This window comes from Periplaneta americana, chromosome 12, assembly GCF_040183065.1.
Source record: "Periplaneta americana isolate PAMFEO1 chromosome 12, P.americana_PAMFEO1_priV1, whole genome shotgun sequence".
NCBI classification, from domain to species: domain Eukaryota; kingdom Metazoa; phylum Arthropoda; class Insecta; order Blattodea; family Blattidae; genus Periplaneta; species Periplaneta americana.
In genome coordinates this window covers 152,166,538-152,179,682 of record NC_091128.1, presented here as the reverse complement: position 1 = coordinate 152,179,682, position 13,145 = coordinate 152,166,538, and the positions used below count along the sequence as shown (strand labels likewise).

The 13,145-nt window shown below is 35.0% G+C and overlaps 1 protein-coding gene across 2 annotated transcripts in view; it reads right to left on the bottom strand.

Annotated features, from left to right (window-relative positions):
• Positions 1 to 3,029: 3,029 nt before the first annotated feature.
• Positions 3,030 to 13,145, bottom strand: part of Snx6 (sorting nexin 6) — a 54,317-nt gene continuing 44,201 nt past the window's right edge. For both annotated transcript variants that reach the window (XM_069842311.1, XM_069842312.1), the window contains 3 exons: positions 11,235 to 11,298; positions 7,727 to 7,812; positions 3,030 to 5,195 (listed from right to left, as the gene is read on the bottom strand). In XM_069842311.1, coding sequence (XP_069698412.1) covers positions 5,145 to 5,195; positions 7,727 to 7,812; positions 11,235 to 11,298 — 201 coding nt within the window. In that variant the 3' untranslated portion in view covers positions 3,030 to 5,144. The remainder of the gene's footprint in view (positions 5,196 to 7,726; positions 7,813 to 11,234; positions 11,299 to 13,145) is intronic.

The following is a 13,145-nucleotide window of genomic DNA, read 5'->3' as shown; positions in this document are numbered from 1 at the left end:
TAAGTGGTGTGGTCTGCAACTCGATGCTCCATGGATTCAACAGTAAGTTGTCGAGATTATAATTTGTAACGTAATGTTTGCGTCTCAGATAATCTAGGATCCACAATAACTAAAACTGCACTTACTACATTTCTTATTCTGTCCGTCCATTTCACACACTCCATTCGTCTCCATATTTACATTTCAAATGCTTCTATTTGCTTCTCTTTTCACTTCGTCGTAATGTCCGTGTTTCTGCCCCATACAATGCCACACAAAGCACTTCGTTTCTTATGGTTATGCTCCTAAATACAATATTAATGTACAGACGTTCAAAGATATATGACCCTACTAATGAATAGTGATCCATAATTTGTTGATGTAAGTGTGCATTCTTTAGTTATTAATAACTAAAATGCTCTCTCAATTAATAACACTCAATAAAAGAATTGTATTCCGATGGATACCATCCCATTGTGGAATCCTGGGAAACGAGAATGCGGATGCTTTAGCAAAGAAGGGCAGCACTGCTACTTACAGACCTGTTACTAAATCTACGTATTACTCTGTGAAAAGATTTATTAAATCTACATACTTAGACTTCAACAAACAAAATTTGATAACACAATCTCAAGGGAAAAAATGGAACTCTCTGCATCATAATCCACAGTTAATTCAAGACTTACCACGCAAATCGTCTGTAGCTGCGTTTAGATTGGTAAAAGCCCATGACTGTTTGGCCAATCACCTGCATAGAATTGGAATATAACAGTCCCCTAACTGCCCATTGTGCAATTCAAATCAAGAAATGGATTCGGAACACCTCAAAATCTGTGCTTCAGTGGCTAACCATGACAATATCTCTGAAAAATATTGGAGTGCAAGAGGTCAAATGACTTCATTGTCAAACACCTGGCATTAGAAAACAACAACATATGTAAATGTGGTGTTGATCTCCTTGCTGAGAATTCCTTTCATATCAGTATGTTAGTATTTCTTTATATAAAAACTTTAATAACATACAACTCACATGAAATAATGAATTCTGATTTACAAACACTGAATAACTAAATTTCCTTACATTCCAGCTAATTATTTTGTTGAAAAGCTGTATAACCAATGAATAATAACTTAATTCAGAAGCATTTATTTAAATCAGAACCCAAAGAACATTATAGGCTCCCAGGCAAAGCAGTGCACTGTACCCTGCTTACACAACCACTGACAGGAGTAAAAATGTAAATTACGGTATCTATAAAATTAAATGGTATCTCCAACAAAATCAGTGTTTTGAAATTAAAAATAAACATGATGCACAGCAAAATTTAGTCAATACAAATATATGAACAATATAACAAGAGTCTTGAACTTGAAAAACAAAAATTTCGACATAAAAATGGTATCTGGTAAAACATACTGACGTAGACAACACAGGTGCACATTATGAACTTGCCATGAATTATTTATTACTGATCAAGTGTTAAACAAAATCTCTTTGCAGAGAAATCCTTCTGATCAGTCATATCTAGTAAGACTACGCTTCCTTTTCGTTCCCGTTTTTTCACATCTCTGTGATCTGAATCTGGACACCTACTTCTGACTTTCAATTCGTATTCACTAAATTTATCTCTAATTTCCTGAAGATGGGCTTTTAGAGACTCAGGAAAATTCAGGGCGACAAGTATGTTCGCATCCTCCAACTGCAAAATGTTACTTGTTTTGTTCACTCTTTCAAGAATGTAATTTCAAAGAATTGTGAGGAAGATCGTTTCCAGGTTCTCCATTTTCTCGCTCAATCCTTCTGCATCTTGTCTTGTGTTCACTTCTGCACTTCACTCAAAACATTCAGCGTATTTCGAATCTCAGCGCTGAGCAATCTGATGGCATCACGGTGTTGCGAATTTCACCGATGCGATGGAGTCACTGACGCTCCACCGGTGTCGCACCGGTGCCATCAGCTTACAGAGTTGGTGGCAGTCGCCATCAGTGAATCTGATTGGTTCTTGTATAGGGCGGGAATTAGCAAACGAATGACATCGTGCACTGTTGTGTCATGGCGGTGTGTTCTGCTTTGGTTCTACTGTATTGTTTGTATTGAGCACAACGTAAAAACAATATGTTAATGCGATGAAAGAGTAATGGAACGGAGGAAAATTCTCTCCGTTCCATTACTCTTTCATTGTATGATGACGTAGAATATCTGCATGGAAATATCATATGTACTTCGGTACATTAAAATAATATATATAATATGTTAATGGCTTATGAGTGAACATGTCAACAGACCAGTTATTACTACCGGTTCAAGAAATAAATTGTTTATCCTCTCTTTTCTTTGAACGTGATGGCAGTACGGAAATTTCGCAAAATTCTGCTAGCGTAGCACAGACAACAACTTATACAGTCGCCATGACAGCCATCGATCCTTCCAGCAGTTTTGTTCCTATTTCACTGCAACGTGACGTCATTTTTGTCCACCGGTCCGGTGAGATTCGGAATACGCTGTTTACGTCTCATTTCTGCTCAAAGGATTATTTACGAATTTCACTAACACGTAATAAGTCAACAGTTTCTTTTCCTCACTTCACTTTCTTACACTTTCTCTAACCCTTCACCATACAAATGAATTCTTGGAACACAAATAGTGGAAGCTCTACTTTCGATAATGCAGATGTACACTGCCAGCAATTATTCTTGCACCCAGGCGTTAATTGCCTCTCATGAATCTGTTATAATATTCTGCTTCCATAACATTGCAAACAATAAAAACAGCAACATTTCTCTCGTGAATGCAGACATGCCAATTCTCCATTACGAGTCGTAATTTTTCTCCTTCTAGCGAGTTAGAGCGAGATTTTAATGTTTAAGTGAATTATAGGAAAATCAGTATTAAATTATGGTCTGTGCACAGATTTTCATGGGGTCCCTATGCTCGTGGGGCACCCCAGGCAACTGCCAAAAAGATTCGGTGAATTGCTTATAGATGAATGTAGGAAAGAAGGTAAGCTTGTGTGTGAACACGCATTTCCAACCAAATGACAATTGCAATATTTATTTCACTTTGGTATTTTTATTTTAATATATAATTTAGAGTTGAAACATGATTAAAGAGGCTGACTGAGAATGATAAAAAACTCCAGTGCTATTCCGGCTGACCCGTTTCAAGTACAATTCATATACAGGGTTCAAAGAATCGTAAAAACATATTCATTTTCTAAATTATTATTTGTCATAAAGTCCATATGGAATCTGATTTCCAGTGAGAGTATATATATTTTACTTTTTTCTTTTATTGTTAACTATAACTATGAAACTTATATTTTCCGACACTCAACAGGATGAGAACTGGCTACACCTTTAAAAGCTACATCTTGAGTTTACAATGGAGTAAAAAAGAACTTCCTAGCAATTCTAAAGTTGGAAGATGTTGTACATTAGTCCATCAACAAACATGTCATATGTACACTTTGTAACGACTTATTGAATTATCATTTCAATATTTTTAACATAATTACAACTCCTGCATCTACTCCTTGTCAAAAATAGTACACTAAACATTTCTCTGAACTCTCACTAGCTTTATGTTCCAAATGGACAGGAATAATATGCTTATAAAAATGCATAATACACATGCAAAATTTTATATCAGACACACTATAACGTAGTTCTATATCCCATTCATTACAAAACCTGATACAAGTATCAGTTTAAGAAAATTAACATCTTCAAGTTCTATGTATCAACTCAACAGTCATTCTTTAAATAAAAAAAAAATTATATTAATTTTAACAATAATATTTTCCTGTACAAATATATTATTTCTTATAATTCTTTTACCCATGACGATGCATATATGAGTGTTTATAAAGCTACAATGCTAAAGGAGAAACTACGTAATGCGTAAACTTATTGTAGGAAGAGTGCAATAAAAATAGTACTAGGTTTGACCAAACCGTAAATGTTTACATGCAGGAACATGAAGTACACAAAAAATATACTGTACCCCTTCAGTGCAACTGAAGCCATCGAGGTATGAACTCTGGTGCAGCAAACTTCTGCACTCTCAAAGAATACAACAAAACAATGCCTCAGTTATTGCAGATATTACAGTCATGGAGAAACTATATAATAACACACACAGTAATGTTTATCGGTAACAAAACACACAATGACTTCACCTGCTGGTCAACATTACATGTGAGGTGCCTTTAAAGATTACGTATGTAATTGCACAAAGACTTAATGTGAACTTTTTTTTAGATTTATTACCTATTTCTTCAATTGTACATAATTATATGATTCAGCCATCACTTTAGAAGTGATCATGTGGTAGGCCATTCCACATCCACAAAGCGCTGCATGGTAGTAAATGGGCTGGAATACAAAGAACGAGAAATCTCTTCATTTCAGTTGGTACCATTAGAGACTGAAGATATTCTGGTGTTCTTAAAAAAAAGTCCTTAAATGATACTTTACGCTTTCAGAGCACAAGAATATTTGAAGAGGAACATACATATACAAAAACTCCATGGGTTTTATTACATAACACAGCAACTTCCTTCAAATGAGTGGATGTGACTGTACTGGCTAGTGTACTCAAGAGAGTGTGCTTATTCTGCCAGTTCAAACACCAACAAGAAACTACATCCACCAAACCCTGATACATTAATTTTCTGTACGAAATATGGGAACAGAGAAAACACAACATTACCCATTGCTTTTAAGTATTTGTGTATATTTTTCAAGCATTATATTCCTCCATTTAATGAAGAGGATGCTTGGAACACGGTTCTTAACCCTTTTACTGCCATGTTTCACAATATACACATCCTCAAAATGCAGACAACATCCAGCATACAGTGAAAAGATTAACAAGAAATAATGGTCTCCTCACATGATTCCTCCTAAGATGAAACAAATGGCTAAATGCTTTCAATTACAAGAAATAACTGATAAATTCTCAAGATATTAATAACTTCTGATACTTGAAAACAAAACTATTTTAAGGTTACCAATCCAGGCATTCTCTTCATTCATTTTTCCCTTATTCCTGCAGCTTCCAACCTGCCACCATAAATGTCCCATCACAAAGTTGCACCAGCAGACAGCTACTGGACAAAGGAAGAGATGTCAGCTGGTGGAATGGAGGACAAACCTATCCTCCGTCACTCTTCCTTCAGAGCTGCCAAACAGTTCTTGAACAGCTGCACTTGTGCCTGCAACGTTCAGAAATAACATTTTCATCTCAAATGAGTAAGTTAAGGAGCTGAATAGTTCATGAATATGGAACAAACACTATATTAATATCCTTATGTACGTGGTACAGTCATTAAGTTCTAAGACTTGACGCCTGGAGGGTAGGCTCCACAAGAATCTGGATGTATCACAAGATGCCGCATAACACGGCATACATTTAAACAGAACCACATCCTCCCTCAAAATAGTCTCCGTTGGCCATTATGCACGTTTGCCAACGTTGGTATAGCTGCTGGAAGCACCGTCGAAAGATGTTGGCAGGAAGGACAGGATTCGTGGCACACTGTGCTGGGTAACACGAGACATGTTCAGGTCATCAGACAGAATTTTGTAGCAAGTACCATGGCTGACCTCTACTGTTGCTGCGATATCGTCTACCGATTGGGAGTAGTTAGCACGCACCAATGTTGCAACTTCTTGGATCTTGCGTTCAGTTCGAATTGTTTGCGGCCGACCAGTACGCACATCATCTTCCAAACTGTCTCTTCCTTGCAAAAAACGTCGGTGCCACCTAAACACAACACTGCGACTCACTGTGTCCTCACCGTAAACTTGCTGCATCATTTGTAACGTTTCGGCAGCAGTTTTGCCTAATTTCTGGCAGAACTTGATGTTTGCCCATTGCTCAAACTGTGACATCTCGGGTTCCGACGTGCGCATTCAAATCACTGTCACAACAAAGACCGTAGTTCTGCTTACAGTGCATGCACTCAACTGTCTCTTGTTGGGTCGAGAGACTAACTGACAAGGTATCATACCATGGCGCTACCTATGCACATAGTGCACCACAACGCCACTATGCGCTCAGTATTAGAACTTAATGACTGTACCACGTATAAGTCTTCTACAGTATTACAATTCAAATAACATGTACAATAACTGTAAATTGTCACAAAAGTCTAAAATTAACTTTTATGGATTACATACAGTACATATGGGCTATTCCATCTCAAATCGACCGAAATATAGAGAAAATTGACCTTACAATTTCTAAATACAATGAAACTTTTTTTGTACGTAGAGAACTGTGATACAATGCTTTGTGCAAAGTTTGAGGCATCAGAACTTCATAGTGTTTAAATTAATAATATTTAAATTTATCGTATTTTCATAAAATTAGCAACTTTAAACTGTTGTGGCTCCGAAACCCTTTCACCCAATGATCAAAATCATGGTTTATTTTGATGCTGAGAAATTAAAGTTTATATTGACATATAAACAGATTTTCTTACTTTTTATGGAAATGGAGAAATTTAGATTTTTCCTCATTAAGACGCCTTTGGCAACGAAAAAATATTTTAAAAATATATAGTTAGATTCCACATTGAAAGTACAAATAAACACATATTTTTTACTGATGGTATGTTGATAAGAAAGTATTGAAAATATCAAATAAAGAAAATAAATAGTACTGGCGTAAACTAACCAGCTGACTGTGAGACGGGAGCTAGCCGAGACAAGCAAGGCCAGGAGACAAACACGTGACGTGTCATCTAGCAGTCATGGCTGTGCTAGCTTTATCACAGGTTTTCATAAACACAGAAGTAAAATGACGCCCAACGCTTGGTTATCTTCAGCTCTCGGCCAGTGCGTGCGGTACTGTGCCGTTCAAGTCTAGGCGTGTGAAAATAATCTATATAAAGGATTACTTCTTAACATAACCTACCAAATGTCAGCTTCAAAATAAGTTCTCGTTCAATGTTTTGCAGTAAATGGTTCCAGAGTTCTGAGCGCTGAAAGAGGCTTGTTTTTATAAAATATGCTAAATTTGTCGCTCAATAATACGAAAGCCGTTTGATTTTCGATAGTATATTTTTGAAAATGTACTCCCCTCAGCACCTTGTATAAGTAGGGAAAAAATTAGAGTACAAAAAAAATGCGAGGTTTTTTACTGTAGCCCATATGTACTCTCTTACCGCTCAATCTGAGAATTAATGTCAGTCACCGAGTCACTTTCTTGATGAGGAGCTTAATAGAACACAAAAACAAATAAGATATAATACCTACATCCCTATTGTATTAAGAGAAGAGCAGGTAGAGAAATTTTGTCAATGAAATTACTTTCAATTATACGCTGGTCATAACTCTAATGGGTTTTCTCAGAAAATCGTAAAAGAGGATTAGGAAATTGGAGGGAAACCACAAATTACTGTTTTACAATGCATAACTGTTTTAATACAATTTCTTGAGACTCACAGAATTTTGTATAATATGGAAACTTGTCCAAATTTGGAAAATGAATCATTCAAAGCACAATCGTAAGGAACTAAGTTTTATTGTATATAACACAATAAGAAATTGAAGAAAAAATACTTTTGGATATGATTTACTCAATTTTTTATGCAAACAATTAATATATCAAAAATTAAAAAGGATTTGATAAAGTTCAAGGCTTTGTCTCAAACTATCGTCAAAAAATTAAATATACTTTCAAAATCATATTTTAAAACCATTATCTTCCTAATTTGGAAGAAATATCTTTATCACTGACCTTGGCATGTTTCAATTCCAATTCAGCAAGATCAACTAAATTCTTTCGGAATGCCCCCACTCTTCTTGTCTTGAAATCCATCAACTCTGAAAGAAACATCCGAACTGTCAATCTTCAACTAATTCAAAAGTAATTCCTTTCAAACGTATAGAAATTAACATCAAAGTAACACAAAAGTGCAACTCTCCAATATTGTTTCTAATAGCATACTTATTGCCAATGAAATAAATGGACTGATGCTAAATAACCTAGTAGTTGACAGATCATTGTTACATAACCAACTAAAAAAAAAAACAACAAATGGTAAGTCTCTTAAGAAAGAGTGAGTATTTCTTAACATATTGTATTGTATTAACATTCCATTGTATTCATACATGCTTACAGCTAGAATATGGAACAAGTCAAAAAACTTAATACTATTATAAAATCTTAATTTACAGTCACAGTCTAGATGAAATATATACAAACGAGATTTACAATATAGTCTACTAGTACAACACAAAGTTTTAGTATCAATTTCATGAAGTGTTATTGAATGTCATGAATTCACCTACAGAATAGAAGCGTGAGAAATTAGGTACTTCTTTAATTTGGTCCTAAATAATTTTATGTTTTGAGTTTCATTTTTTATATCAATAGGGAGGCTATTGGCGGCCTGGTAGCTCAGTTGGTAGAGCAGCTGGCTACGGACTGGAAGGTCCGGGGTTCGATCCCAGGTGGTGACAGGATTTTTTCTCATTGCCAAACTTTCAGAATGGCCCCGAGGTTCACTCAGCCTCCTATAAAATTGAGTACCGGGTCTTTCCCGGGGGTAAAAGGCAGAGCGTGGTGCCGACCACACCACCTCATTCTAGTGCCGAGGTCATGGAAAGCATGGGGCTCTACCTCCATGCCCCCCAAGTGCCTTCATGGCATGTTACGGGGATACCTTTACCTTTTTTTAGGGAGGCTATTAAAAATTTTTACTGCCATATAACGCACTCCTTTTTGATAGCACGATAGACTTTCCGGTGGAGTATGAAAGTAATTTTTTTGACGTGTATTTATGCTATGAACTATTGAATTAGTTACAAAGTTTTCACGATTACATACGAGGAAGATTATTAATGAAAAGATATACTGACAAGCCATGGGCATTATTTGTAGTTTTTTTTAAATAGTCCTACACGATTCCCTAGATTTGGCACCTACTACTATTGTTCTAATTACTCTTTTTTGTAATAGAAATATATTGTTACTATCTGTGGAATTTCCCCAGAATATTATTCCAAAACTCATTACCGAGTGGAAGTATGCAAAGTATATTGTTTTTAAGGTATTGATATTTACTATCTTTTGTATAGATCTAATAGCAAAACAAGCTGAATTTAGTTTGGGGGTAATTTCTTTAATATGATTTTTCCAATTTAACACATTATCGATTTTTAAGCCAAGAAATTTGGTTGTTGTTTCTAATAAGGATCTATTATTAATTATTGTGCTAGAAATTTACGACGTTTAATTTCGATAGGATTTAAATTGAATTATGTTAGTTTTGTTACAATTTAATACTAATTTATTGACTGAGAACCAGTTGCATATTTTGAAGAGAATTTCCTCTGTTGAAGATTGGAATGTGTTGGAGTTATTGACTATAATTACTAAACTTGTGTCATCTGCAAATAATATGGGATGACCTACATCATTTATAAACACTAGAAAAAGTAGGGAACCTAATATTGATCCTTGAGGAAATCCATTATTAATAGTTCCCCATGTCGATGCAGATTTCGTAGTTGTATTGATTTCAACTTTCTGTTTCCTATCTATGAGATATGAGTGAAACCACTGGTGTGCAACACCTTTAATTCCATAATAATCTAATTTATCTAGCAGCATTTTTATCCTTATTAATTCCCCACAGAATATAGTACAATTGCCCCGACTCCGTGAATGTAAATTATACATGCCACATTAACAGCAAATAGTCTTAAAAATCATTCAACATGATTCAATACTAGTTATTTTAAGAGAAAATACCATTATGGACGTACACTGTTTCTTTTTATATGCAGTGCAACACTTTCATGAGACATGCATTTAAGGTATTGGATCAGTGAAAATAGTGAAAAATCGTCAATTTTTCCACAAAATAGTTTAATGATTCACCTTTCCTAATCTTTAGTTTGTTCACTCCTATGTCACTTAAGCCCCAACATATGGAGCTGGCCAGTTTTAAGATGAATACATAATATTATGTGCCTGTTTTTATTTATCAAGTCGTTTTCTCAACTTTTTTATTTTCGGCGCATTTTAAACTCCAATATTATATAATCCATGGAGCTACAGTCCACAAAGGGCCAAGACCGACCAGCTAGCTGCTGGCCTCACGCCCACTTGCTGAAGGAGAGGTGGACGATCATCCAACCAGAATGGAGGTATCGTGTGGTTAGCACAATGAGGCACCAGCCGTTTTAGCTGGTTTGCGTAACCAGATTTCGCTACCTATCGTAGCTTCTCAAGTGCATCACGATGCTGGGTGGGCACCAGTCCCATACACTGGCCGAAATTTCATGAGAAAATTTCTTCCCCCATGAGGACTCGAACCAGCGCGCATTCCGTAACGCGAGTCCTAGGCAGGATGCCTTAGACCACGGCACGGGAGACTCCAATATACTCTACTGAATAAAGTTTTACTTTAAATGGCCTGAAATTTTGCACGGGTCACAAATACGTTATAAATAAGCTGATGTATCCTTTTTATTGTACTAATTAAAATGGTGTGACCATCAATTATTGTTGAAAAAACTTGTGTTCGCAGCTATGGTTACATCCGAATTTTGATGCTATCTTTCGGATTTTCCACGAATTTCGGCATCCACTAGCACAGTTAGAAACACTGAAGCTACAATTTTTATGGTTTATTTAACGACACTCTCAACTTCTGAGGTTATATCAGTGTTGCCAGTGTGTCGGAATTTTATTACGCAGGATTTCTTTTACATGCCAATAAATCTACTGACATGAGCCTGTCGCATTTAACAAACTTAAATGCCATCGACCTGGGCCAGGATAGAACCTGCAACCTCAAGCACAGAAGACCAGCACTATACCGACTGTTCTACCCAGACCAACTTGAAGCTACAATATTACAATTTTAATGAGATAATGAAATGGTATGACATTTCGTGCATCACTATGTATAACATAGAAGTTCATATGAAGCAGCATTAGATACATTTTAAACTAACTGAATATCTACGGGCCAGTTCAAAAGGGAAATAACTCAAAATTTAAAGTTTTGCTAAACCTACATTTTAAAACTTCACATTGCTGTGAAAAATCCATGGATCACTGAAATTACTCCAAATTCTGTTAATGATGTTCTATACATACTATAAGTTTCAAATTAGAGTGTGTTAATTGATTTTTTTACAGCAATATGGAGCTTTAAAATGCAGTTTCTCAAAACTTTAAATTTTGACTTGTTTGTCTTTTGAACTGGCCCACCAATATGTCTTGAACTTACCCTCTTTGCCTTTGTCCGACATTTGTTCAAACTTTTCACATGCTTGTTGTTGTGCAAGTTCAGCCTGTAAAAAATAAGATTCCATAGTACAATTTAAAAGTAGTACAAATACTTTAAATATGTTCTCCATTTTCTTTCTGGGAATATGATTTTGCCTCTTCTGTGCTAATCCATGTGCTGAGATTACATGTACACTTCTGATATACTATTTAGCAGTGATAACTGCTGCAAGGACAAGATAATTCATACGAGAGATATCTAGAAACCGTTGTCATACATTTTCATATACATTCTCTTTAACAGCATTGTGTGACTACACTTTTTGTACATCTCTTGTAAGTTAATATGATCATTATGCTATATATAATATATTGTAAATAATTATTTATTTTATGTGAGCTGACAACGAAATAGTATCAATTTTGACATAAGAAAGAAAATCTTGGCCAACACCAGATTATGTTCTGTATTATTTTCTTTTTTATTTCAAAGCCCCATAAAACAAGTTCTCCTAAAATAAGACTTCAAAGAACTTATTATTAGATTCCAGACCATCATTCTTCACAATTTCCTCTCCAATAAATTCAAATGTATGAAAATTCATTACAGCAACTTCTATCACTCTCAACAGTTCATCTGCCATCTTGAATTATAGTCGCGACGCTGTTATTCCTGGCGTGACTCCTCCTCTTTGCTTATGTCTTAGGAAGTGAAGGCTCTATAAAGTCTAGGTAGGTAGTATCGTTCGCCATTTTTGTTCTTTCGTTGCCGAGCTACCATACGAGGAATCTATTTTCCACACTGTTAAACATTATCACGTCGTAGCTCCTGTGATAATAAATCAAACTCACTGTAATTCAGCAAATAATTGAGTGGCAAATAACGTCTTCGTGTGTTTTCTGTGAACGCCAACGAAAGAGCCAAAATGGCGGACGATTATATTAAGTATTTATAGAGCCTTAAGAATTGAATAACGTCTTCCTCAGCAAATCACAAGACGCACACGTTTAAATGTAGCCGATCTGCAATGCGATTGGCTGCCAGAAATTAGAGCAACGGGACTATAAGTTGGTCATTGCAAACTTACTAGTTGAAAACTGTCACAGAACATTTAAATGCATCTTATATATTTTTTAAATTACCTAAATTCAACTTTAATTATATTTCTCGGGATTTAAAATGAACATATGTGATAATTATTTTCCACAGAAAATTAAATGTTCATGCTATCCAAAATGTGTAAGAAAATTTGTACTTAAAACTACATACATTTTCTTCTTTCTTTCTCTCTATTTTATTTTATTTTATCAAATCACAGCAACACAATGATAAATAAGCAATGTTGCAATTGCATGAAAATAATTTGAAAGTATTTTTAAATTTTGAAAAGGACAAATAATTTATTATAGCACTGCCAAATTATGCATGCACAACATACAAAGAAGTAAAGAAATGTGCACCAATAGCAACACAACTAAATTGCTAACTGTAGAGTAGCTGAAATATACTTAAAAAAACAAAAGTTCATAAACTGGGTACACTTTTGTAAACAATGACATTAATAACTATAAACTAAAATATAAAACTGAGATCTTTAGAAATTCTTTCGTAGAAATTAATAGATATTTCAAACAACTTTTATAACTTCTCCGAGAAAAAATGTTATACTTTCGCATTTCAACCTTTCACCAGCCAGAAGTGAAATAATATTTTAGGTACCTAAACTTAAATAGAGAATCCACAAAATTGACTGTTCATTTACTTCAAAATCAATTTTCTATCAGATATATTCCTAATTCTACAAAATTCATACACTCCAAAAATACTAATTTTAAGACATTTTTTCCCCTATGGTATTCCAAATAAAATTTTATGGAGATACAAACGTGCATGTTCTACGTAAATCCCTTA